At 44.7% G+C, this 27,966-nt stretch overlaps 1 protein-coding gene and 1 non-coding gene across 8 annotated transcripts in view; both read left to right on the top strand.

Annotated features, from left to right (window-relative positions):
- Positions 1-27,966, top strand: part of TASOR2 (transcription activation suppressor family member 2) — a 79,311-nt gene that overhangs the window by 45,232 nt on the left and 6,113 nt on the right. For 6 of the 7 annotated variants that reach the window (XM_053895420.1, XM_053895427.1, XM_053895423.1 and 3 more), the window contains 5 exons: positions 4,841-5,557; positions 8,687-8,929; positions 12,821-13,697; positions 15,337-15,766; positions 18,301-22,152. In XM_053895420.1, the coding sequence (XP_053751395.1) occupies positions 4,841-5,557; positions 8,687-8,929; positions 12,821-13,697; positions 15,337-15,766; positions 18,301-22,152 (6,119 nt within the window). The remainder of the gene's footprint in view (positions 1-4,840; positions 5,558-8,686; positions 8,930-12,820; positions 13,698-15,336; positions 15,767-18,300; positions 22,153-27,966) is intronic. The other variant, XM_053895422.1, reaches the window with a different exon arrangement.
- TRNAE-CUC (transfer RNA glutamic acid (anticodon CUC)) lies at positions 1,852-1,924 on the top strand. The gene has a single exon. It is a non-coding gene; the product is annotated as a tRNA-Glu (tRNA).

Genomic DNA, 27,966 nt, shown 5'->3' with positions numbered 1-27,966 from the left:
AGGAAACAAAATCTAAAGAGGCTCTTGGGTGGGAGAGAGGAGGAATAAAATCAGGAGAAGCCCCCCTGAGCCTGTCACTCAGGTCTGTCCGGTGTCCGCTTAATGGCCCGTTACTGATTCTTGTCACCACTGTCCCCTCAGTGAGGACTTCTGGCTTAGGAGCGGTACCATTTCAGTATTTCTTCACATAATTGTTTAATGCCTGCCTTTCTTTCTTTATTTTTATTTATTTTTTAATTTACATCCAAGTTAGTTGGCATGTAGTACAACAGTGATTTCAGGAGTAGATTCCTTAATGCCTCTTACCCATGTAGCCCATCCCCCCTCGCATACCCCCTCCAGCAACCCTGTTTGTTCTCTATCTATATTTTAAGAGTCTCTTCTGTTTTGTCCCCCTCCCTGCTTTCGTATTATTTTTGCTTCCCTTCCCTTATGTTCACCTGTTTTATATCTTCAATTCCTCATATGAGTGAAGTCATATGTTATTTGTCTTTCTCTAATTTCACTTAGCATAATACCCTCTGGTTCCTTCCACGTAGTTGTAAATGGCAAGATTTCATTCTTTTTGATTGCCAAGTAATACTCCATTGTATGTATGTACCACATCATCTTTATTCATTCATCCATCGATGGACATTTGGGCTCTTTCCATACTTAGACTGTTGTTGATAGTACTGCTCTAAACATTGTGCCCCTTTGAAACAGCACACTTGTATCCCTTGGATAAATACCTAGTAGTGCAGTTTCTGCGTCATGGAGTGGTTCTATTTTTAATTTTTTGAGGAACCTCCATACTGTTCTCCAGAGTGGCTATACCAGTTTGCATTCCCACCAGCAGTGCCAAAGAGATCCTCTTTCTCCACATCCTTGCCAACCTCTGTCATTGCCTGAGTTGTTAATGTTAGCCATTCTGACAGGTGTAAGGTGATATCTCATTGTGGTTTTGACTTTAATTTCCCTGACGATGAGTGATGTTGAGCATTTTTTCATGTGCCTGTTAGCCATCTGGATGTCTGCTTCGGAGAAGTGTCTATTCATGTCTTTTGCCCATTTCTTCACTGGATTATTTGTTTTTTGGGGGTTGAGTTTGGTAAGTTATTTTTAGATTTTAGATACTAACCCTTTATCTGATATGTCATTTGCAAATATCTTCTCCCATTCTGTCGGTTGCCTTTTAGTTTTGCTGATTGTTTCCTTCGCTGTGCAGCTTTTTATTTGATGAGGTCCCAGTAGTTCATTTTTGCTTTTGTTTCCCTTGCCTCCAGAGATGTGTTGAGTAAGAATTTGCTGCAGCCGAGGTCAAAGAGGTTTTTGCCTGCTTTCTCCTCTACGATTTTAATGGCTTTCTGTCTTACGTTTAGGTCTTTCATCCATTTTGAGTTTATTTTTGTGTATGGTGTAAGAAAGTGGTCCAGATTCATTTTTATGCATGTCGCTGTCCAGTTTTCCCAGCACCATTTGCTGAAGAGACAGTCTTTATTCCATTGGATACTCTTTCCTGCTTTGTCAAAGATTAGTTGGCCATATGTTTATGGGTCCATTTCTGGGCTCTCTATTCTTTTCCGTTGATCTGAATGTCTGTTTTTTGTGCCAGTACCATACTGTCTTAATGATTACAGCTTTGTAATACCGCTTGAAGTCCAGGATTGTGATGCCTCTACCTTTGGTTTTCTTTTTCAAGATTGCTCTGGCTATTCGGGGTCTTTTCTGGTTCCATACAAATGTTAGGATTGTTTGTTCTAGCTCTGTGCAGAATGCTGATGGTATTTTGATAGGGATTGCCTGCCTTTATTTTATTGTATCCTGTCATCTACTAGTGCCAGGCATCTGAAAAGTAACAAATGTTGGGGGACCTGGCTGGCTCAGTTGGATTAGTGTGAGACTCTCGATCTCAGGGTTGTGAGTTCGAGCCCCACGTTGGGTAGAAGTTACTTAAAAGTAGGGGCACCTGGGTGGCCCAGTCGGTGAAGTGTCTGACTCTTGGTTTTGGCTAAGGTCATGATCTCATGGTTTCGTGGGTTTAAGCCCCACATCAGGCTCTGTGCTGGCAGCATGGAGCCTGCTTGGGATTCTCTGTCTCCCTCTCCCCACTTGCTCTGTCTCTCTCAAAAAAAACCCAAAAAACTTAAAAATAAATAGGGGCACCTGGGTGGCTCAGTCAGCTAAGCATCTGACTCTTGATTTCAACTTAGGTCACGATCTTAGGGTCATGGGACCAAGCCACATCAGGCATCCGCACTGGGCAGTTTGCTGAACAAATAATGAAAGTAAATGAGTCCTTTCTTTTTGTCATATGAGGATATTTCCCTCATAACTTATAATCACACTGTGTATCTTTAAACATAAAATTATATGTAGCATTTATAAAACTACAACCAATATAAACATGTTTTTAAAGTTGATTTTTAAAAACTGTATTCAGTTACTGGGGTGCCTGGGTGGCTCAGTCGGTTAAGCATCTGACTCTTGATTTTGGCTCATGTCATGATCTCACATTTTGTGACTTTGAGCCCTGAATCAGGCTCTGTGCTAACAGCATGGAGCCTGCTTGGGATTCTCTTTCTCCTTCCCTCCTTCCCCCCCACCCCTCCTTCTCAAAATAAATAAACTTTAAAAAAAAATTAAAAACATGTTTTCTTTATTTCTTTTTATTTTTTTTTTAATGTTTTTTTTTTTTATTTTTGAGACAGAGACAGAGCATAAGCAGGGGAGGGGAAGAGAGAGAGGGAGACACGAAATACGAAGCAGGCTCCAGGCTCTGAGATGTCAGCACAGAGCCCGACACGGGGCTCGAACTCACAGACCGTGAGATCATGACCTGAGCCGAAGTCGGACGCTCAACCGACTGAGCCACCCAGGCGCCCCAAAATATGTTTTAAAAAAATTGTATTCAGTCACTGAAAGCAGAGAACTGCACTATGTTGGGCATCACGATGGCCAAAGCAAGACATACTGGTTATGAGAACATAATGGCAATAAGTGTTGGCACTTTTCAGGCCTTTGCTCTGTCAGGCATCATGCTGTGTGACTGACAGCAGCCCTTACCTTACTGCTTATGGTGACAGCTCAGAGGAGACCTGAATTCGCCCAGGGTCAAATAGCTGATTCCTGAGCTGCCTTCCAGCCCCTACCCCAGCCAGACTGCCTCACTCTTCTGTGATAACTCGGGCTTCAGCCTTATTTTTATTTGTGTGTGTGTGTGTGTGTGTGTGTGTGTGTGTGTGTGTGTGTGTATGTTTTCCAGTCTTATTTTTAAACGTACTTCAGCTTTAACAGAGAAACACTGGTGCGTGTGTCATTCACAGTTGAGCAGCACAGGGCCCATATGTGAGGAAACAGTGAGGATACGTGACCACGTTCAGATCCTCCGCTGGGTCATTGAGACATTTTCTACTTAGGCACATCCGGGAGCTCAGAACTCTGATTGTTTTAAATTGGTACTTTGCTTAGCAGACTTTAAAAGTTCCTCGTCATAGATTTTATGATAGTTTATTACAAATCCTTCTGTTTCTGCCTTTCTACATTCTTGAAATAATGAAGTTGTCTAGAAAAATACTACATGGTTGTGAACTATATTAGTGCTATATCACAACTTTTTAATATTTTTCCTTCACTTGTTACTTTTTATATGATGAACCACTTGAAGGGAATTTTTATTTTAATGTCTACCCACATTTTCCTATTTATCCATATTTGCTATTCTTTTTCCATTTCCTAATACTTGCTCAAGGGCAGATGTATTCATCTAGGACTAACGTGGCTTTTCTTAATTCTGCAGTTACTTTTTCTTTAAAAAGAGTGGTATGATTTGTACTTCAGTTTAGTAGCACTAGAGGCTTTTATTATCTGTGGGGTTTTATTTAAGAGTTACTCTTAAGGATGTAACTCTAACTTTTCTAGGACTTTATTTCCCACATCTTAGTGACCTGACCTTTTCCCTTTTTTTCCCTAGTACTGTTTTCCTATAGATGGCTGACTTGCCGAAAAATTAGCATTTCAGTCAAAGAGGGAGTGGAACACAAGAGTAGTTGGTTTAGTTATTTAATTTTTTAAAAAAGTTTATGTCATTTGACTAAGAAGGGGGAGAAATCAACACCAGTAGTTAACCATGAGATTTGGGGGGTTACTTCCTTTCTTCAGGTCAGTTGGTTTGCATTGTAACTTAAAAGAATTTGAATGAATTAAATAAGATGCAGATAAAAGAAGACCTATTTTGAAAGCAGGAAATGAGCATTAAAAAGTAAACGCAGGGGTGCCTGGGTGTCTCAGTGGGTTAAGCTTCTGACTCTTGATTTCATCTCAGGTCATGATCTCATAGTTCATGGGATCAAGCCCCACATCGGGCTCTTGCTCTGACAGCATAGAGCCTGCTTGGGATTCATTCTGTCTCTCTCTCTCTTTCTCTCTCTCTCTCTTTCTCCCCCCCCACCCCCACCCCACCCCCCTGTGCTCATGCTATGTGTCTCTCTCTTTCAAAATAAACATTTTTTTTAAAAAGTGTGGAAAGCAAATCCATGATGGCACTTGAGCACACGCTGGGGTCCTAGTCAGATGGAGTGGAGCTGGAGGCGGGTCTGCCTTCTTCTAACCTAGTGATTGCATTTGAATGTTTTTTTTTGGTTGTGTGTGTGTGTGTGTGTGTGTGTGTTTCCATATATATGGAGAGAGATCTATTCATTAAATGTACCCAGAGGTGCTCTATTAATTGTGAGTTAGATTACTATTTGAAACACTTTCATATTTAACCATCCCATAATTTTATAATCTAAAGCATTTTCTTCCTGCATGTTTTTGTAAAAAAAAAGAACTTCAGGTTTTAATGTATGTATATATGTTTTAGGGCTGAAAGAATTGAAAGTTGAAGATGACATCTCATCAAAGGTAACACCTGTTTTACCTGCCCTTAATTGTGCCCTTCTGGAAGCAAAGAAATCATTTACTGAAGAGGGAATCTGTCCAAACACGTTAGTAAAGCGTAGTTTCCAAGAACTGTACAAGGTGGACAAAAGTCCCTCATTGACTGCTGCTTCTCAGGATGGAATTAAAGAGACTGCGTTCTTCGGCCAGCTGTCCAATGGCTTTGACTTGGCTCCTCCAGCAGAAAAGTGCCCTTTACAGTCATTCACTCAGCTGAAGTCTTATTTTTCAGATCCTACTGGGTACATTTTGGAAGTGTCTACCGCGTTAGATTTATTAGCAGAGCGTCCTCAGTCCCCTTGTATCTCAGATGGGATTTGCGATGCGGGATTTTCTTTAGTTATGACTCCAGATCCTGAATTTTTGGAGTCAGAGGCAGAAGTAAGAAAAGAAACTGAAACCGAAAAGAATCCCGAAGACATGTCGAAAGCAAGGCAGGGAGCTGTGATCTCGCTAAACCCAGCCTTAGGTCGGAGAGTCCAGCCCAAGAGGAAGGCAAGCGTGCCGCCCGCCGTGCAGAGTAAACGGGTGAACTTGTGCCGTCCCTTCCCCAAGAGGGCTGCCAGTGCGGGCAAGGGTTCCGACTGTCCCACGACGCTCAAATTAGTTAAAGGACCGTTTCCTCAGAAAAGAAAAAGAGGTAAGCACGATTTCTGTGGATTACTAACTGCGCAGTTAAAAGTAACTGTGGTTCTCTGACACTGTTCCTGTCTGATCGTTGTGCACTGAGCTGGGCGGTTGCAGAAGTGTGTTAGAGATGCCAACATTTCCCTCTGGGTGACTGTCTACGGGCTGAAGTTTGAGAAGCACTGATCTAGATAACAGGTGAAAATCAAGAAATGGGGAAAACTAAGGCATTTCAAAAGCCCACCCACCAAAGACTACATTTCATTTGTAAAATGGCTCAACCGTCACTCAGTCGCTTACACACATACCATTCTGGGCAATGATTATTTAGTTTCTGAGCTGTCCTCGGACAATTAAGGGTGGAAGAAGAGGATCTTCTAAACTCAGGCTCACCAGTAGCAGCAAAAAGTGGTAGCTGAGAGTCTGAACATGTAGAAAGAGAGAATGAAATGCCTGGATTTTCCGAACCTGAAGCAGTCTGGCCCAGAACTTCCCTTCCTTTGTGTGTATCAGAGTTTGAAAAATAGTCACCTGGATCCTACGTAAACCTATTGAAACAATGGCCAGTGGCCGGGAGACACATATATTGGAACAGTTCTACAAATGGCTTTGTTGACCCCGAAAATCGAACCAGAGTCTCAGGCCAGTTAGTGTATAGTCAAATGCACTTTACCGAGCCTAGTACAGCAGACAACGTGATTTTGGCTCGGGGTCATCCTAGATTACATGTAGTGGATTTTGCTTAGAAGTAGGCAACCATATGCCCTGGGACCCATTAGGAAACCTGAGGACCCCTCAGGTGTTTACCTGTCGTCTCTGGCTACTTCACACGGTGCCCGGCAGAGGTGGGCAGCTGTGCCTTAGACCGTGTGGCCTTCAAAGCTGGAAATACGTCCTGCCAGCCTGTCTCAGAAAACGTTTGCTAAGCCCATCTGTAGCGTTTTGAGTTTAGAAATTGCGGTGCTTAAAGAGGAAAACATCAAGGATCTGCAGACCATCAGGATTCTAGATAGTTATTTGTGGCTTAGTATAGCTGGGGAGATGGGGTGCGTGTGCTCACATGTACATTCAGAGGCTGATGGGAAGTAGCGCAGTGGGAAACAGCGAAATTCGGCTGCACCGCTCCTCCCAAGTACATTCCAGGCCAGCCGTGTTGAGTTTCTGCTATATATGAACCAGTTTACTTCAAGGTATTAAATAAATTATCTACAATTCAACATTCACTGTTTCTCAAATGTTTTTACTTTCCTCCACTATAAGAAGTATGTTTTATATTACAGTCTGGCGCGCACAAATTCATGCATGACTGAAACAAATTTCAAAAAACATTTACGCTGCCTCTGCGTGATGCAATCTGACTCTTTCTGTTCTGTTTCCTTTAAGAAAGGATCCTGATTGCAGCCCATTAAATTTATTTTACAGCCCACCAGTGGGTGGTGCATACAGGGTTGAGAAACGTGGCACTGAGTGAGGCAGAGAAGCAGGGCAGTCCCCTGTAGGGTCACCTTGCTTCGTGTTTGTTTCCCTCCCAGGACCCGGGTTGTGCGGGGTCTCCCTGCCTGTGCAGGTCCTCGGAACCTCCCCCAGGTCTTGGTCCTCTCTTATTCTTGTCTGAATTTAGTCTGTTTTCCTGCTTCAGTTATATTTTGCCTTTCTTTGTGCTAAAAATTTTAGAAAATAACTAGAGTAGAATGAAAAGTATTCTTCAAAGAAAAACAAAACCGTATGTTGCTCTGTTACTTGCAATAGTTTAGGAGGGAGGAACAGCATTAGACCCAGGGAGACGTCGTACACCAAGAGTTGTGAAAGTTTTTTTTAAAAGCCACTCCTTTCTCTAACCTCCAAGAGAATGAAATGAAACTGGTCTCTTCTACATTTTACTAACAGCGATCATGATTTCTTAAACCAGTGTTGTGTTTCCTGTTCTCAATTAGAAATGCAGTTGACCTTCGAACGATGTAGGCATCAGGGGCACTGACCTCCCACCCCCTGCAATAGAAAATCTCTAACTTTTGATTCCCCAGACTTAACTACTGATAGCCTCCCACTGACCAGAAGCCTTACTGATAACACAAATCATTGATTGACATGTACTTTGTACATTGTATGTATCATACCCTGTATTTTTACAATCATGTAAGCTAGAAAAAAGTTATTAAAGTCATAAGGAAGAGAATACATTCACGGTAGTGTACTTACATTTATTGGAAAAAAATCCATTCAAACCAACGTTCAAGGATCAACTGTAGTGTTTTCTGTATAATGTAGTTTTAAAATATCTGCCAACACAACGCGTGATATTTTTATTGGTATTTTTGGGCCTAGTGTTTTGGTTTGACAACTGAAAGTATGAAAAGTCAGTGGGAAGGGACATTTTCAAAGGGAACATTTATTAACTTTTTTTTTTGTTTAACTCTTCAAAGGTTGAAACACTTTCTGTTGTGTTAGCAAGTGGTCCTCAGGTTTTCTCCTTACTTGCCTCCACTGGTAGCTGTTCCCTTCCGTGTGCGAAGCAAAGCTGAGCATTTTGTAAGAGAGAGGAGCAAGTGTCAGAGACTTGTAGGAGATTAAATCAGGCGAAGGCTTCTTCAGTGGACCTTCCTCTGTCTTTTCTGAAAAGACGATTTTTCCGGTGATGTTAAGACGTGGATATTTGGGAGCAGTCCAGTGAAATCTGTAAGGTGGCTCTGTGTGTCTAGTCTCTTCTCTGCAGTCTGGTTACGGTTTCACCCACCTCGCCTCGCGGTGGCTCTGTTGCTTTCCCACAAATTCTCCATCCCCCATGGCTGTGAACCACCGTCTTCAGCCTTACCTGCCACAGCAGTCAGGAAAGATTATGGAGGTTTTTTTTTTTCTTTTAAAGTCATGCCGTGTTTTTATAAAGTTAGGACTCTAGCAGTTTTCTTCTTCACCTGACAGGGCTATCGTCTGACGCTTAGAAAGTTCATATTTTTACATTGTATATGAGAGCTTTGGACTTCTGCTTTGTTTAAAAGAAAATCTTTATTAGAATACCCTGAAGTTTGTATTTTCTTCCCTATTGCTAAAGTTACCTCTCCGAAAACCAAAGCAAAGAAAAAGCTATTGCTGATAAGTATCTGAGCCCCCTACCCCTTAAAACACGGTGTGTTTTCTACATAAGGTGCTGAAGTGCTGACTGCACAGTTTGTACAGACAACCAAATTGGATAGGAAAAACCAAGAAGCTCCCATTTCTAAAGATGTTCCAGTGGCAACGAGTGCTAAAAGGGCAAGGAAACAAGAGAACTCTCCAGTCAAAACTGTTCCAAGGGCTAAGCCACCCGTGAAGAAATCTCCACAAAAACAGAGGGTAAATATAGTAAGAGGCAATCAGAATCCCAGACTCAAAAAGCAGCCACAACCTGGTAAGAAATACTCTTCCTGTGAATTTAAACACCGCAATACAGACTAACTGAGATTGCAAGAGAGTGTATTGGAAGAATCTAAGAACGGTTGAGGTCTACCAACCGTTCCTGCTGTCCCCCTTCGCTCCCACACCGACAGGACTAAGTAGGTTGGCTTCCTGTCGTAAACACATCCGTGAGGTGCAGATTCTTGCCTTCACACAATAGAGCCTCCCTGTTAGTTTGCACAAAGCCTCAGCGTGACCGTCTGCAAGAGTGTACGTGGAAAGGAGCTTTTTAATAACTAAATGCACAGGCACATAGTCTGTGGCTGTATTTTTCTGGGCCGCAATCACTTACAAAAAGTAGAAGCCTGTAAGTTTATTTGTCCAAAGGGAATTCTAAAGAGATCGTTCAAGATACTCGGGAATCCAGAAACCTGGTTTTGGTGTTAAAAGGCATTAAGTTAATTTTAAAAGCAGTTTTACTTTTCTAGTTTTAAGTGAACGATGAAGTTTAGTTTCTGTGAACCCATGGCCAGCCGCGCTGGTTCCACATCTGCAGCTGCTGGAAGCGGCCTCCTTACCAGAAGGCCCCATCGGCCTCGGAGGCCTTCCCTCTGGAACCGAACACCCGTCACGCCCGCGCCCCTGCTCCGCTTTCCCATCTCTGCGTGTGGCGTGCGGCTTCCCCCTGCAAAGTCTGATGTTCCTTCACGCTCCGTACCGAGTCCTGTTCCGGAGCATGTGTGTCGTGCTCTTGCTTTAACACAGACTTGATTCCTCATGCCTTTTTCCTGGCAGTTCTCTGTCACCCTTCCTGATTCTGCCTTCTCCCTCATCTAGTTTTAGATTTTTAAAAAACCTCAGAGTCAGTGGGACTTCAGAAAATACGGTTTTTTTGAGGTGAATCGATTATGAATAAGTTTGTTTTTTCCTAACTTCTGTAATACTGTTATTTTATGACTGAAGAGTTGTTTTGGTTTGGGGTTTCTTTTAAATGAGGGAAGGATCTTTAAAAGCTCTTCGTATCATTCTAACACCAGTGTTGCCATTGTGACACCCATACACGCCACACGTAAGCTCTTCTTGTCTCCTGGGCATTGATAGCAAGGCCGTGTCCCACCCTGCTATGCTTCCCTCCTGCTGTTTCTTGTCGTGTCCCTGCCCCACCAGGTACCCCAGGCTCCCCCCAAGTCACACCGACGTCTGCTCGTGTGCCGTTCCCCTGTACCAGTCCAGACCTCAGCCAGGTCCTGCCTCCGCTGTGAGACCTTTCCTGCCGCTCTGATCTTAAGCGAGCTCTGTTTCCTTTCCTTTCCTTTTGAGTTTTTGAGAACACCGCGGAATCAAATTCATCCTTTTTTCTAATCATCTGACGTGTCTTGGTCTTGTCTTTCCAATGAATTTGTAAACATTATGAGCGTAGACACATGTATAAATGCCTTGTATGCTTAGCTGTGTCATTCGGATTATTTGTACCGAACTGGCTCTCAGGTATTTGTAGACTAGTTGACTAATGGGAGGAATGCAGCTGGGTATTAGCACAAAAGGGAGCCCAGGAAATGAAAAGTTTTTAAAACATGTATTCAGAAAAAGGCTGATTTGCATTGCAAATGTCTGTGTTTATTGTACAGCCACATTCCAAGGTAAAATTTTAAGATTCCCACCTTTTAAATAATCTCTTAGTTTTTCTTGTATTTCTTAACCACCTATACTAATCAGTTTCATTTCTTTTGCTTAAAGCATCAGAATTTAAGAAGGCTCATTTTTGTTACTGAAACTAATGCCTTTGTGTCCTTTTATAAGTTTTTAATACAGTTTTTATTTATTGAGCTCTTTATTTTTTATATACTTTATTTGGTGTTGTCTTATTTGTATTTCTTAAAAGACATGATCGGTAGTTTATTTTTAATTGATAGAGAACCTCTAACAAAGTCAGTAATTAAGTGATTTACCAGAGACTACACATATTTGTTAAACTGGATCCTTTTTCTTTCGGTGCAGTGTTTTTTATATTAGGCCTTACTCATAAGTGATATCCTATAATACCAGCAAAGATAGGATGAAATTAGTACGAATAAACATATCAGGTCACAAAATGGAGTTCATGTTTCTAGTATATCCATGGGGCGAATGAGATGATTCTCTGCCTTGGGTCATTTTCTTCTACTGAATCCCTTGGGTTTTGCTATTTTACCTAAAAAATGGACAGTGGTTGTTACTTTTATCCTTCCCACCATATGCACAAACCCTTCTCATTCTGTTTGATGACCTCACAGGCCAGAGTTTTCTTTTTTTTAAATGGATTAGTCATGGGGCACCTGGGTGGCTCAGTCGGTCGAGCATCCGACTTTGGCTCCGGTCATAATCTTACAGTTCGTGAGTTCAAGCCCCACATCAGGCTCGCTGCTGTCAGCACAGAGCTCACTTCATATCCTCTGTTCCCCTTTCTCTGCCCGTCCCCTCCTTCCACTTTCTCAAAAATAAATAAAACATTTTAAAAAAATGGATTAGTGTGCTTGCTTCGGCAGCACATATACTAAAAAAATGGATTAGCCATTGGCCTTTGCAGGCAGGTCAGTAATCCGTTTCAGACCTGCTGCTGTTATAAAGAAAAACGCATGGTTTTCCTATCCATGCACCTGCCGCAGGGAATCGTTCCCTACTGTTGTCGTGAACTTTGTCCTTCATGACAACCGCATTTAAGGAAGCTGAATTAATACCCTGTGAATACACATAAACCACTGGAGAAGGTCAGTTTTCTGGTTAAAGGCGAATGGCTAGATGTGATTATCTACAGAAAGAATTATCAGGCAAACATGCAGACAGAGGGAATGTTTTCAGTGTAGAAATTAAAGTTTTAAAAGGTGATAAAATTGGTGATTTTGAGTGAATACTCATGACTTTTCTGATTTTTTATTTATATCATTACTTATTATAATTAAACATCAATATGATTAAAAGTCATCTCCAGTTTGGGGCATCTGGTGGCTCAGTCGGTTAAGTGTCCAACTCTTGGTTTTGGCTCAGGTCATGATCTCACAGTTCATTTGACTGAGCCCTGATAGCACCGGGCTTCCTTGGGATTCTCTCTCTCTGCCTCTACCCCGCTCGCACGCTCTGTCTCCCCCGCTCCCTCTTTCTCTCTCTCTCAAAATCAATAAATAAGCACTTTTTTAAAAAAAGTCATCTCAAGGGGCGCCTGTGTGACTTAGTCGGTTAAGCATCTGACTTCGGCTCAGGTCATGATCTCGCGGTCCATGTGTTCAAGCCCTGTATCGGGCTCTGCTGACTTCTCGGAGCCTGGAGCCTGCTTCGGATTCTGTGTCTCCCTCTCTCTGCCCCTCCCCTGCTCATGCTCTGTCTCTCTCTGTCTCTCAAAAATAAATAAACATTTAAAAAATTTTAAAAAAACAAAGTCATCTCTAGTTTGAATTTAAGTGATTTCTCTAATAAAGCACTTGTTAAGGGAAATGATTCCTAAAAGTATGTTAAAATGCTATAATATACACTTCAGATTTAGAAAGTCACTAGATTGTAAGCTCTCCGAGGGCAGGACTCTTGTTCTCTTGTTTATTCTTGTTCTTTTTCCTCTTTGCATGTTTTCTCAGCTAAGTAGTATGCCTTGTGTGTAGATTGGCACATACATTTCTGAAAGGTGATTTCTTTTTAAATCAGTATGCACATTCCTTAAGACTTGTTCTTGTGGTAAATATGTTATAATAGAACTGATAGTTGGAAGGAACCTGTCTGATAGTGAAATTTTAATATATAATCTATGTAACCTATCCAGAGGTTTTTCTTGAATATGTTGACTTAATCATTGATTTTCACTAAGCGGTAATGATAGAGCAGAGAATTAAAATACATAGAAATCAAATGTTGTATGTCTTTTTCTTTTATACTGAAGCAAAAGGAGAAACTGGTTCACAGCTTCAATCAGAAATCTCATCAGTTGGTCAAGAGGATGTTGACATAAATGCAGCTCGGGCGGAAAGCATCTCAGTGGCTCAGAAAGATCTACCTGAAAACTCCATTGTCAACTGTGACTCCCAGGCCCTAAATATGTTAGCTGACCTAGCGTTAAGTGCTGCTACTTCCGCCACGCCGCCATCTGAGCCCAGAAACTTTCCCTGCTCCTCTGAACTGCCACAAGATGATGTTTTGCTTTCTAAAGAACATTCTCTGCACGGTACGTCTGACCATGAATATCACAGAGGAGTTAAAAATCAGAAAGGTGGACTGTTCCCGAAACCCTCCACTGGGAGGAAGAGCCCTCCACCGTCAGACTCCGCTGTCAGCCAGGAGGAAGAGAGCTCGGTTCCTGGCAGCAAGGCCCCTGTGGAAGCCTCGCCAGCACTTCCCGAGGAAACACTAGAAACTTCCGAGGCAAGCCAAAGCACTTTCGTTGCCGTGGAACATTCCTATGCCCTGCTGCTTGCAGAAAATTCAAAGAAGCATCTGCAACAGAGAGGAATCCCAGGCCCGGCCTTCGCCAAGAATGGCACCAAAGGCCCCGAGGCAGGGACCCCCGTGGGGAAAGTCATGCCCTTCCGACATCAGCAGAGCACCTCCCCCCTGCGGAAGCTGTCTGAGGACCCGCCACCCAAGTGCAGGAGCCAAGTGGTGTCCTCCGACCCGAGAGACTTCCAGTGCTCTCACACTGTGCTCAGCTGTGACGGCTCCATCAAGGTCACGTTCCAATGTGAGACAGAGTACGTATTCGGCTTAGACAGCAAGTACACCAACCACCCGCTGGAGAAAACCGTAGTAAGAGCGCTGCATGGGTAAGTGGGAGTGACACGTGATGAAAATGGACGTAACTCTGGTGTGGAGATCAACATCGAGGGAAGGGATACCTGTGCCAGAATCTGGGGAGAGGGAAAGAAGGGTACTGTGTGTAACTCCAGTAACTTAGGAATAATATCAGGCAGTTGTGTTTACTGCCAATTAAGAAAATGAGGCTGGTTTTGCCACTGTCGGTGGTCACATGGAGCCCTTTAGCAAGCTGACTTTAGCCCTGTGAACAGCTTTCCATTTTGAGATGCTCCCACATAAGCCTTTGTGGCCTTTGAATTTACAATATGTCAATGAGATCTTAATGTAAAATCGTGAAATACAGAAATAATGCCTTAGAGACTGAATTCCAGAAGAAATGTTTCAAGAATTACTTCTAACTTCTTAGGCTGGTCCGGTGGTCTGAGTGAGCAGTCTTACATGGGGTTGTTCTGTAAATCTAAGGGGTCAAAGCATCAAGGCAGTAACAGCAGAGCAGCTGAAAGCATGGGCTTTGGAGCGTAGACGAACCCGGGTTTTAATCTCCCGAGTTACCAACTTACTAACTAGCTTCTGGGACCCGGGGGTTCCTGTTCTTTGGGACAGTGCTTCTAGGGGTCTCAGGAGTGCAGATTCTGACTCTGGTCTGTTTGGGATGGGGCCCAAGAGTCTGCATTTCTGGCGAATTTCCAGGTGGTGCCAGGGGAGCGTCAGCAGTCGTGGGCAGTGCTTTTAAGTATTTAATGTCAGCAATGGCTACCAGCAGGTTGTTACATACATTAAGGTTTTGCACAGTGACTGACCCGTACTAATAAGTGGTACTCGTTGCTAGTAGCAGGGACCATTAGCTACATGAAATGACATTCAGCTTCCTGTGAATGGAATATTTCACATGGAAGCAGCTAACCTGTATCAGACTTCTTTCCTTCCTCCGGTTACACGCTCACATTCCTAGGAGCATATACTTAACGTTCCCATCTACTCACGAGGGGTGTTTCTTAGCTCTAATCCTGTGTAACAGAGGCCCAGCTCCGTAGCCCCTCCGATGCTCTCTGCTATCATCCTGCCGGGCAAGTGGCCAGAAGTGTTTTCTCCCCATTTGGTTTCAGGAGATTTTCTGGAACTATAATCTGAAAATAGTGTTGTTCTGCTGACTTGCCCACAGAGATATTTTAACCTCCAGACTTTCCCAACTATTAGAAGAGAAATACAAAAATAGAAATGAGTTGGCCAGACTTAGCAAAAGCAAGACGAGGATTGGGGTAGTTGCTGGAGCCATTCTTCACATAACAGGTATATTGTGTCCAAAGGGAGTTGGAGTGGTATAAAAGAGAAATTCTAGACTGGGAGTCTGGAGACTTCTGTTCCAGTCATGGTTCTGCTTAAGGGTTTGGTGATCTGAAGAAGTCACTTTTCAAATCTCCGATTTTCAGTTCCCTTTTCTGCCTCTGTAAAATGAGTGGATTAGATCCGTCATAACCACTTGTTAAGTCAACTTCATTTTTATATTACTGTTTCATATCCATGTATTTTAAAATAAAAATGAACAAATTTAAAACTAAGATGCAAATGAAGGCACTTATGATAAGACAGTCCACTAAAATCACCATTTTCAATGACTCTTTACATGTTTTTTCTTTAAAATCTCAGGCCCTGGAACACTGACTTACCTGATAATGTGGAAGAAGTGAAGCTTTTACTTCATATGTGGGTGGCTCTGTTTTACAGCAGTCACAACAAGGTGATGCGGTCATCCCGAAAAGTGGTGGAGCACAGCAACCCCGCAAAATACGTGTCTATAAATAGCACATTAGAATCGTTGGAATTCAGCGAACTTGAGGAGGCCTCCAGCTTGCAGAGGTGTCCTGTGGACCCTCTGTTGGAGACTAACAAATCTCCCAGAGGTCCTGCTGCCGACGTGTCCTTCCCAGACGCTGACTCCTTGCTTCCCTTCATTAAACCACCACCCACGAGAGGCTTGGAGCTCTGGGTGCAGAACGAACAGAAAGAGATTTTTGCAGGAGAGGGTCTTCCAGACACCCCAGAGAGCCAGAATTTCATCTATTCTTGTAATAATGAGGTAAGTACGTGCTGACGTCATTTTTGAAGAAATTTCTTTTTTCTCTCGATGTGTAAAATCACATTCAAGACGTGCCGTGGGTTTCTTTTAGGAAAGTGGATTGTCTGCGTAAAGGATTAATAAGCCAGGCACTTAGTTTCCATAAGTACCGCTCTAGATTGTCTGCAGGTGGAGCTCCTCTCCATCCTGATTGAAGAAGCAGAAGTGGAAGAAGACCATGGGGGCCACATGGGTTGGGGGCCAGCCATAATTGTGGCACTTACTAGTTACGGAGTTTGGGGCAAATCACTGGTTTTCTCTGAGCATGCGCTCCCATCTTCTAAAAGAGGTAAATAATATCTGATCTGTCTTAGAATAGTTTTGAAGGATCAGATGCAATGGTAAGAGTTAGAGATCTTTGATAAGCCTTGAACTGAAATGAAGTCTGTTAAAGATGATTCTGGAAAACAAATGCTGGCACAGTAAACGTGATGCCATGCCCCCGTGGGCCTGTTGGTAATTGTGGCAGATACGGAAACTACGCTGTGATTCTTTGCGCGGCTCGCCACTGACGCTCCACAAGGCCAGATGGTCACGTGTTAACTGGAGCCCGTAAGCAAGTTGCAGCAAACTTCTAAGCAAACGGCTTAACAAAATACATGCCCTTTTAAGTTTTCAGCTCGGTCTATTCCAGAATAATTTTGCATGCATTTGGGCACCCACAGTGCCTGTTTTAACACTGAGTAGACAGCGTGTCCGTATCTGGGGTTACTTGGGATTTGCGCCTCCAGGGAGACTCAGCCTGTGTCTCCAGATGCTCATATCATCGAAATGGCTGTGGGCCCCGTAGCGGCGGTCTAAGCCTTTTGCTCACATTAGCTCAGTTTTCATGCAGCCCAGTGAGATAAAGACCACTCCACCCCATCTTACAGACGAGGAAACTAAGGCACAGAGAAGTGTGCCAGTTGCCTGAAGTCACACAGTAAATTGTTAAGCCTTGATTCAAAGCTAGACATCTAGATACTTATCACATTCTGTGTGCGTGTGTGTATGTACATGTGTGTGTTTACGTGTGTATGCATACATACATATGCATGTGTGTGTGGTTTTTTCTAAGGATGGGTTTTATAAATTTCATCTGATTCTCGAAGAGATAGATAAAATCCAGTTAAGAATCTCTACTTAGTGTGTGCCTGGGGGGCTCAGTCGGTTAAGCGTCTCTCTTTTTTTTTTTTTTTAAGCATATTTATTTATTTTGAGAGCAGGGAGGGGCAGAGAGAGGAGATAATCCAAAGCAGGCTCCACACTGTCAGCATAGAGCCCAACGTGGGGCTCGAACTCAAAAAACCATGAGATCACGACCTCAGCCCAAGTCAAGAGTTGAATGCTTAACCGACTGAGCCACCCTGATGCCCACCCCCCTTTCTAAGTTTATTTATTTATTTAGAGAGAGAGAGGAAGCATCTGGCTCTTTTTTAGTTTTATTTATTTTTATTTTTTAATTTACATCCAAGTTACTTAGCATACTGTGCAATAATTATTTCAGGAGTAGATTCCAGTGATTCATCCCCTGTGTATAACACCCGTGCTCATCCCCACAAGTGTCTTCCTTAATGCCCCTTCCCCACTTAGCCCATCCCTCGACCCCCAACCCTTCAAGCAATTCTGTTTGTTCTCTGTATATAAGAGTCTCTTATGTTTTGTCCCCCTCCTTGTTTTTATATTTTTGCTTCCGTTCCCTTTATTCATCTGTTTTATATCTTAAATTCCACATATGAGTGAAATCGTACGATATTTGTCTTTCCCTGACTAATTTCACTTAGCATTATACCCTCTAGTTCCATCCGCAAGTGTCTGACTCTGGATTTCAGCTCAAGTCATGATCTCCTGGCTCGTGAGATCAAACCATGCTTCAGGCTCCATGCTTCAGCACAGAGACTGCTTGGGATTCTCTCACTCTCTGCCCCTCCCCTGCTCACTCGTGCGTGCTCTCTCTCTCAAAGTAAATAATAAACTTTTTAAAAATTTCTAAAAAAACAAAAAAAACAAAAATAGAATCTCTACCTTAGAATGAGAATATAAACTTAGGAAGACTTAGATTACTACCTAGTAAAGTATTTTTTGTTGTGGTAATCTGTAATCAGCTATCATCATTACTAATTCTAGGATTTTTTTTTTTTTTTTGGAAACATGAAATAGACTATTAAGAAGTAGAAAGAGCATTAAAATTAATGATGCCTGACAATTTCTATAGCATATATTCAGAGATTTTTTTTCCAACATCTTCTTGGCTACTCTGCCCCTGCTTTACAGTTGGTGTGTATATATTGGTGTGTATATTTAAAGAAAAAATCCTGTTTGGGGCTGTGGTAAGTCTACCTAAGAAGAGAGTGGTTTGCTTGGTCTCTACCCTGTGCTATTGTGAAAGAAAGAGTAGAAGATCCAAAAGAACAAACTGGAATTGATCCTCTATCATTTCCTTCTTCACCACATGCAAATGTAAAACCATCTATTTGATTCTTGGGGTTTTTTTGTGCTTGTTTTTGTCATTTTAGGTAATTGGGGAAAAAGCCAAAGAAGATTCATCAGATAACCTAGAGACTTCTAATCTTGTGCTTTCTGGTATTGGAAGTACCCAAACTAATGGGCCTCCTATTCCTGGTGAAGATAAAGCCTTTGAGCCACCTGATAGCACAAGAGTGACTTCTGATGATACTGTCACGCAAACCGCACTCACCAAGACTTACGATGGGATCAGCAGTCAGTCAGTGATTTGTCAGAAGTCTGCATACAGCACCCTGGAAAGCAAAGCTGATATTTTTCATGCAACAGTGCAGACAAAAACAGGTACCTTACAGGGCCATGTCCAGCATAGAAGCCCCGCAAACCAAGAACGCCAGCCTTCATTGGAGAGGAAGGATGATACAGAGTATGTGATGATTAATCTGGAACCAGTTACTTTCACTTTTGAAAAAAATAACTATGTACCAGTACAGACAGAAGTTGTAAATAGAACCCACGAACCTACGGCCTTTACTGTGGAGTCGATTAAACAGGTACCACCTGCTACAAGTCTTAGACATCCCGTGTCTGCATTTGAAAAAGCACAAACACAAGGCCTTAGGGACGTTCCCTCTCTAGCAACGTCCAGACAAAAAGGCACTAAGCACCTGTGTGCCTCCTCCGTCGGTAGAGAGACACTTGCCGAAGAAGTGTGTTTGCTACAGAAAGAGATTCCTGTTCCGGGCTCATCGTCACCATCTGATAATTCAGTGGTGGCGGAGGCATTATCGTTAGTTAAAAGTTCTAATTTCTCGTTACCCAAAGAAGAAATGAAACTCTCTCAAGAATTTTTTCTGCAGACTCCAAGTCTCTTTGGCATATCTTCGGAAGAGGTCGTTGAGCCGTCGCAGGTTGAAGAGGTGGTCCTGGCACCAGCCTCTGCCACTTTGGAAAAAGGTTATTCACGTGACTACATGCCATCGATGGGTAATACAGCCGATAGCTCCTCAGGACTGACCGATGACAAGAGCGGTCTCCAGAGTGAAAATAGGAGTTTTGAGTCTTTGAATTCAGCATTTACCCAACCAACCAGACTCTCTCTGAATAGAGAGGAGGCCAGCCTGGAGTTCTCAGAGGAGGATTCCGACATAGACCTCACGCTCACGATATCGCCACCAACCAGCCCCAGAGAAGAGGTGCCGGCTGGCAGACTGGAGCTGCAGCAGGAGGCCTCGGCATCAAATGTAGAACTTCCTCACGTGACTGACGAAATAATCAAGCCAGAAGAGGTGACTTTCATAGAAAACAGAAAAGCGAATTCTGCTAACTGTACATCCACGTATCCTGCGGTGTCAGAGAAATCATTAGAAAATGAGAGAAAAGGTGATAATTTACAAACAGTCACCTTAATACTTTCTAAAGAAACCTGTGCCCTTGAGATTGCAGAGGAGGTTAATGTCACCTCAGACTTTCCCTTCAGTTCTTTAATTGAAGAAGTGTCACCAGCTTCTAGTCCTGACCCCCAAGTGCCAGTCGAAGGAACACAACTATGTCAGGCTGTGTCTCTGTGTAGTTTAAAACTTGCTGATACACATTGTGAGAAAAGTGACAGATTCTCCCAGGTCGAGTCAGTAGATTCGGCCATCACGGAGAAAGAAGGCTCTTTTGTCAGTCCTACCTGTCCAGGGGAACGAGACAGCGTACCTGGAGTACACGAGACGTGGCTCTCTGCTGGGCTGCCTCACCCAGGAAGAAAAGATGGCTGTTTGAGCCTTCCTAGTAGAGCAACCGAGGAAGTTGCCCCGAGGGAGCATGGCGAGGGTTCCTCTTTCTCAGAAAAGGTGCCTTCCTGTGATACGGGCTTGAGCCAGCCTACCTCAGCTGCCCAATATGGAGATGACTTCAAGCTTTCTCTAGAAAAATTGGTAACATCAGGAATTCCACTGCAGCCACTTAGCATACAGAACAGGAATTCAGACTTGAATCATCTGGTCTTGGAGACCTGGGAGTCTCCATTTAGCCCTAGAAAGATGATTGAAAATAAGTCATTGGCTGACACATTTGTTTCTACAGCTGCATCAAGTGCTCTAGCAAATGTGTCACTGAAACAGGAGACTGGCCCTAAAAGCATCGAGAAGAATCTCTTTAGCAGTGATTTGAAGACAAATGAAGGCATTTACGTCCAAGCCAAGTCCTTGAGCTCCGGCTCCGTTGGCGGAGCTGACGCCACACAGACACGCAGGCACTCGGGGCTCCCCAGACTTGCCTTTCGCTCGCATGGCGCTGCTGCCTCCCCCCATTGTTCAGCAGCCATGAACGCAGAGACGGGCTTTCAAACTCAGGAAGTAGCCGTAGTCAGAATGGCCAGTTTGCTTAAGAATAGTGACACTGAGGCCAAGTTCCACGAAAAAGCCACAGATCTAGGAGGTGTTGATTCCCAGTTGCACATCACATCTCCAGAAGATAAGCAAAAAACAGTCCGTGTGCTGCAAGACGGGTCAGTGTGCGAAACAAAAGATGTGTTGAAGGCTGGGCTTTCCCCCACGTGTTTACATGCTGATTCTTACCAAGGTACGGCAGTCACCAGTGAAAATAGCAGTAGAGAGCCTTGTGCTTCCTTTGTTCCCCAGTCTCACACCCCTCTTATCTGTGGAGTCTCTGAAGAGCAGACGGCAGATAAGGGTCCTGGTGAGGGGCTTAGAGCCAAGGAAGACTCGGGGACCCTGAGCAGAGACATGGACCTCGGTGTGAATTCTGACATCCATTACGAGCCACTTTCTGGAGAGTCCGATCAAGACTCTTGTGGTGGGTGTAGAAATCCCCAATCAGTGGTGGAGGGTTCCTGCTCTGTGCGATGTAGTCAAACCAAGAAGGAAGATGCTCCAAAAGATGATTATGACTCTTTCCTGAGCCCAAATAATAGTGATAATGAAGAGTGGGGCTACTGCAAGCAGTTCTCAGGGTTGGAAACAGGCCTTCCTCCCAGACACTGGCTCTGTGGACTCAAGAAGGAAGACCGGTGCGTGCCATCTTACGTCCAGATCCGAGACCTCCGTGGCATCCTCAGGACTTACGCTAATTTCACCATAACTAAAGAGCTCAAAGAGACCACGAGAACTTTGCACAGCCTGAAGAGGTGCCCCGGTTTCATGGCAAAACGTGGTTTGCTCAGCTCCTGGACAAATACCTGGCAGGTGGCAGATGACCTCACCCAGAACACTTTGGATCTGGAGTATCTGCGTTTTGCACATAAGCTAAAACAGATTGTAAAGAACGGAGATTCTCGGCATTCTGCCTCTTCTGCCAGTGTCTTTCCAAAGGAGCCCCCTCTCCAGGTCGCTGCGGGAGCTCCCCCTCTGACAAAACTATCCGAGGCCCCGGCTCTGCGCCCTGCGTCCCGGAGCAGAAGTCCCCTCGTGGTAACAGTGGTTCTCTCGGACCCCAGACAGCAGAGTCTGCATAGGAGAGGCCAGATGCTCGGCGGTTCGGACAGTTCCTGCTTCTGGAAAGAGAGGTGTGGTCACGGTAGAAATCATCTTACAAACTCTGAAAGAAATCACACTGTTTCATTCCACCTCAACAAACTGAAATACAACACGACTTTGAAAGAATCCCGGAGTGATATTTCGCTTATTCTCAACGAATATGCCGAATTCAACAAGGTGATGATGAATAGCAACCCGGTCATTTTCCCAGAGAAAGAGTCAAGTGCGGCTCCTGGAGAAGCCGCCTCTCCAGAGCTGTACTCCTCTCTCCCGCGGGCAGCCTCCTACGAGGACATGATCACAGACCTGTGCACCAGCTTGCACGTCAAACTGAAGAACGTGGTGAAAGAGGCCTGCAAGAGTCCCTTCCTGTTCTACCTCGTTGAGACCGAAGACCAGTCATTCCTTGTGAGGACGAAGGTAAGGTGCCCGCTCCGTCTTGGGGTGTGTATTCTTCTCTCTGCCACCTAACTTTATTTTGGAGGTGATAAATGTAGCGTTCTTGCCTTCGGAAAGAAATCAGGACACGGAGAGGCTTTAAGTCTCACTGCTCAGTCTTCACTGCATCTGCCACTCATACTCCATCTGAACATTCCATCACGTTCCATGTTAGTGCGGTGACTGATTTTCACACCACAAAGCTACCACCCAAATTTTCACACCAAAAATACTATTCCTGTTCAGATGCGAGCACAGACGTATTCCAAAGGGAAGATTCGGACTTAACAAGAAAGTAATAATACCTGTGTTCCTCCATTAGTGTGGATAGTTGATGGGGATCTCTTTTGGTTTGGGAGGTTTTTGGTGGTGTTTTTTTTTAATTATTATTATTTGTTTAATGTTTGTTTAGAGCACGAGTGGGGAGGGACAGAGAGAGAGGGAGACACAGAATTCGAAGCAGGCTCCAGGCTCTGAGCTGTCAGCACAGAGCCCGACACAGGGCTCGAACCCACCAACCAGGAGAACATGACCTGAGCCCAAGTCGGACGCTCAACTGACTGAGCCACCCAGGCGCCCTTTTGCTTGTTTGTTTCTTAACTTCCACATATGAGTAAGATCCTATGATACTTGTCTTTCTCTAACTGACCTATTTCACTTAGCATCCTACTCTCTAGCTCCATCCACATCACTGCAAATAGTAAGATTTCATTCTTTGTTATGGCTGAGTAATATCCCTGTGTATACACGCACACGCGCGCGCGCACACACACACACACACACACCATCTTTAGATCCATTCATCTATTCATGGACACTTAGGCTGCTTCCATTGTTTGGCTGTTGTGCATAAGGCTGCAGTAAACATAAGGGTGTGTGTATCCCTTTGGATTAATGCTTTTGTATCTGAGGGGTAAATAACCCACTAGTGGATTACCGGAGCATATGGTATGAAATCTATTTTTAATTTTTTGAGGAACCTCTACATTGTTTTCCCCAGAGGCTGCACCAGTCCGCACTCCCACCCACAGTGCAAGAGGGTTCCCCTTTCTCCACTTCCTGTCAGCATTTGTCATTCTTGTCATTTAGATACTAGCCATTTTGACAGGTGTGAGGTGATACCTCAGTGTGGTTGTGGTTTGCATTTCCCTGTGATGGGTGATGCCGAGCATCTTGTCGTGTGTCTGTTGGCCATCTGGATGTTGTCTTTGGCAGAATGTCTGTTCACGTCTTCTGCCCATTTTTAATTGGTTTATTTGGCTTTTGAGTATTGAGTTTTAGAAGTTCTTTGTATGTTTTGGATAGTAACTCTTTATCAGATGCGTCATTTGGAGATATCTTCTTCCATTCCATAACTGCCGTTTAGTTCTGTTGTTTCCTTCGCTGTGCAGAAGCTGTTTATCTTTTTTTTTAATGTTTTAATTTTTTTTTTATTTTAGAAAGAGCATGAGTAGGGAAGGGGGGGGAGGGAGGGAGGGAGGGAGAGAGAGAGAGGGAGAGAGAGAGAGAGAGAGAGAGAGAGAGAGAGAGAGAGAGAATGAGAATGAGAATATCTTAGGCAGGCTCTACCCTAGCACAGAGCCTGATGTGTGGGGCCTGATCCCACAACTCTGGGATCATGACTTGAGCCAAAATTAAGAGTCAAAGGGTCAACAGACTGAGCCACCCAGGTCCCCCAGAAGCTTTTTATCTTGATGAGGTCTCAATAGTTCATTTTTGCTTTTGTCTCCCGTGCCCGAGGAGACCTATCTAGAGAGGAGTTGCCATTCTCAGATTATTGCCTGTGCTCTCTGCAGCTTTATGGTTTCAGGTCCCACATTTACATCTTTAATCCATTTGGGGTTAAATTTTGCGTATGGTGTAAAAAAGTGGTCCAGTTTTCCCAACACCATTTGTTGAAGAGACTTTTTTCCATTGAATATTTGTTCCTGCTTTGTCGAAGATTAATGGACCATATGATTGTGGGTTCATTTCTGGGTTTTCTGTTGTGTTCTCTTTTTATGCCAATAACTGTTTTAATTTCTGCTGTTTTGTAACATAACTTGAAGTACAGAATTGTGATGCTTCCAGATTTGTTTTTCTTTTTCAAGATTCTTTGGCTATCAGAGGCCTTTTGTGGTTCCATACAGATTTTAGGATTATTTATTCTAGTTCTATGAAAAATGCTGTTGCTGTTTTGATACGGATTGCATTAAGCGTGTAGATGGCTTTGGGTAGTGTGGACATTTGAACAGTATTTATTTCAGTCTTTCATTATTTACAGTAGTGCTCAGATTGTCCCAGACCCAGCCAATGGGACCCAGTCCTTTTAAGCTGGCTTCGGTGTCCTTGGATCCCTTCTTCCTTTGTGGCACAACTTGATGTTGCAGGTTATCTCACAGATTCTTTGCCCCCCCCCCCCCCACCCCCGCAGCCTTGAAGTCCGCCATTTCTCCAGGGAGCAGGATTCCGAGTGAAGAGTAGCATTCGGGATCAGCATCTGGGCTCGGCGCCACTGGGTATCACCGCTTCCAGGCTTTCCCAGCGGAGCCAAGAAGCGCGCATGTCTGTGTGTAAAAGCTGCAGTCTCCCCCCCAGCCCCAGCCCCGGCTCATCCCCGCCACCATTGCCAGAGTCGCGGCTGTCCCCATGTGGCAGGGAGCTGGCTCCCATCACCCCACCTGCAGTCGCAGTCCCGGCGCACAGCTCGCCCCTGGACGTCCGGCCCCGTCCTCACTGCCTGGGGCACTGACCAGCACTGGTCCCTCGGCCCTCACACAGGAGTGGGAGCCCGTTCGGAGGACGGCGGTCCTCAGTGTGTATTCTAGAATCCCAGTGTGTGAGCAGAGGGGGAATGTTGCCAACACGACGGCCCCCGGATGGCACAGGTGCTCTGACGATGTTCCGAGGACAGTCAGCCTAGTCGGGAGGGTCAGGACCTTTTCCTTAAGGAAGCGACACCGGCCTCGTGTACGTGGTGCGGGCAGCTGGACTGATGAGTGTTTGGTTCATTGACCGGATTTGTTTCGGGTCGCTCAGGTCAGCACTTCAGGGTGTCCGGGGTGCCTGTCATGTGGTGTCACCTGGTAAGCCCCATGCATGGTGAATTACAAAGTAACATCAAACCTGCGCGGCCGTCCTGGCGGTCCTCCAAGGGACGAGGCCCCGCGGGGACTGAAATGCTGGTGGCTCCCCAGTTGCCCCGTTCTCCCTGGGCCAACGGGAAGCTGGTGGCACAGGGCTGTCGCGTTTCCCATCTGGAGCGAGTCTGGAGGTGTGGACACAGCCGGGTCGGGAAGGAAGGGCCTCACGGAGGCCCCGCGAGGGCACTGAGCACCGAGGTCACTGGGAGGCAGTGACACTGTTTCTTAAGATAAATAACGTCGTGTCTGCATTTCAGAGAGATTTCTGCCACAGCGGGGAGGCCTGGAGGCGAGCTGGATGGCGGCGGGCCTCAGTGGGAGGCTAGAGGCAAACGAGTTCTTCTCTGAGATGGCTGGTGCCTTCCAGCTCGGACCTTTTACATGACTTTCGTTTAGTTAAATGCAAACTTTTCTTTTTCTTTTTTTTTTTTTTTTTTGGCCATCAAGGATCCTTTTCCAAGGTTTCTTGTTAAGCGGTTGCCAGATTGGTTTCCCCAGCCCCTTCCACCAATGTCTTTGTTCTAATTTCCACTGCTTTGGTAAGCAGTGTGGTTGAAAAAAATGAAGCTTTACACGGGCTTGCAGACTCTTTGAAGGTGCCTGGCCTCTAAAAGTAACCTAAAAATTGTTGTATACCTTGAATGAAGTTAATTTTGTTTTGGGCAGATTCTATATGCTGTACCTTGACGTGTGCTGAAATAAGTCAGGGATGGACTCAAGTGGTGTCACAACCGTGTCCCACAGTGAGCAAAATACCTGATTTCTTTTTGCTTCCATCATCTCAAGAGCAACAATGCCATTCACACCCTTGACAGAGCACAGGTTTTCACACAGGAAAGAAATCATAGCCAGGGTCGGTTTCCTTCCAGCAAAAGTACTTGCTTGTTTAAACAGTAAATGTTTTGTTTGCTGATATTTTTTCATGTGACCCCTGTTTACAACAGAGAATAACAAATTTTGTGCAAAGGCAAAACTAACCTTCCAGGGAGAAGGTGGACACATTATAAAATAAACTTGAGAATAGAGTATTACCAAGGTACTCGAGGGGTGCCTGGCTGGCTCGGTAGGTTAAGCATCTGACTCAGCTCAGGTCATGATCTCACACTTTGTGGGTTCAAGCCCTGCAGCAGGCTCTCCGTTGCCAGCACGGAGCCTGCTTCAGATCCCCTGTTCCCCCCCTCTCTCTGCCCCTCCCCTGCTGGTTCTCATTCTCTCTCAAAATAAACTTGGGGTGCCCGGGTGGCTCAGTCGGTTAAGCGACCGACTTCAGCTCAGGTCATGATCTCATGGTTCGTGGGTTTGAGCCCCGCGTCGGGCTCTGTGCTGTCAGCTCGGAGCCTGGAGCCTGCTTCGGATTCTGTACCTCCCTCTCTCTCTGCCCCTCCCCCACCCCCTTTCTCTCAAAAATAAACATTTTTTTAAAGTTTTTTTTTTTAAACTTAAAAAAATTTTTTGAAAGGGGTGCCTGGGTGGCTCAGTTAGTTAAGTGTCCAACTTTGACTCCAGTCATGATCTCATGGTTCATGAGTTCGAGCCCCACGTTGGGTTCTGTGCTGACAGCTCGGAGCCTGGAGCCTGCTTCAGATTCCGTGTCTCCCTCTCTGTCTGCCCCTCCCCCACTCGTGCTCGCTCGCTCTCTCTCTCTCTCTCTCAAAAATCAATAAACATTTTTAAAAATTTAAAAAGATAATCCAGAGCAAAATGTTTCTGAAAACTGAGAAAACTACCCCAGACGATTTTTCTGCCCTGGAGAGTCCTGGGGCATTCAGTAGTGATGGGTGTCAGGCCCCGTTTATTTGTAAGATGAGGAACATCTGGGAGGCCCTTTGTTGTTGAAATTCAGAGTGCGCGACAGAGTAGCTGAGAACTCCACAGGATGCGATGAAAATGTTGAGCATCTCAGAAAATGTATTCGTTCAAGTGGTTTATTAGTAAAATAAGTCAGAGCTAAACATTTATATTTAGATGTTTCAGTGGGCTCTCTGAAAAGAAGTCTCATCTGCAGGAGTTTCTTTCAAAATACATCGCTGTGCATTTTGAGTGAAGAATCAAAATGGTCCAGGGCTGGTTGATACTGTATTTTTTACAAAGGACAGAACCAGAGATGGTCCGACACCAGGTTCCTGGGGTGCGGTGGAAGCCTCCAGAACCCTTCAGACAGAAGCCGTGTCGGCATCACAGGGAGAATAGGGTGAAGGAGTTCCCTTTAATGACGCGGACTTACCCTGCCGTTAGGCCTGTGACCGTAGTGTCTGACAGGGAGGCAGCGGCCTGGTGACCTGAGGTTCAGCCCACCTCCCCCACCCCCCTCCCCACGCTCACCAACACCTGCCGCACCCAGGGCTCCCTCCACAGCCGTTAACGGCAGTCCAGGTGATGCTTACAAGTCGGGAGTGTTATTTCCAAAAGTCCTGGAAACGTTTTGACTGGAGGTGGCATTTTTAGAGTGAGCGTCTGCGTGCCACCAGGTAATTGCCTCAGGGTGGGTGAGAGTCCTAGGCGTGTATATCAGTCTGATGCTGATCAGCTGTGGACCACGAAAGGTTTACTGTGAAGTGCTTTGCCTTCGAAATGGGTTTGTGGGGTGCCTGGGTGGCTCAGTCGGTTGACCGTGCAGCTCTTTCTTGATCCTGGCTCGGGTCACGATCCCGAGGTTGTGGGATCGAGCCCCTCG

This window comes from Panthera pardus, unplaced genomic scaffold, assembly GCF_024362965.1.
Source record: "Panthera pardus isolate Hobbes unplaced genomic scaffold, ASM2436296v1 HiC_scaffold_6, whole genome shotgun sequence".
Classification (NCBI taxonomy): domain Eukaryota; kingdom Metazoa; phylum Chordata; class Mammalia; order Carnivora; family Felidae; genus Panthera; species Panthera pardus.
Note: the sequence above shows the minus strand (reverse complement) of the source record. Positions and strands in the feature narration are given on the sequence as shown.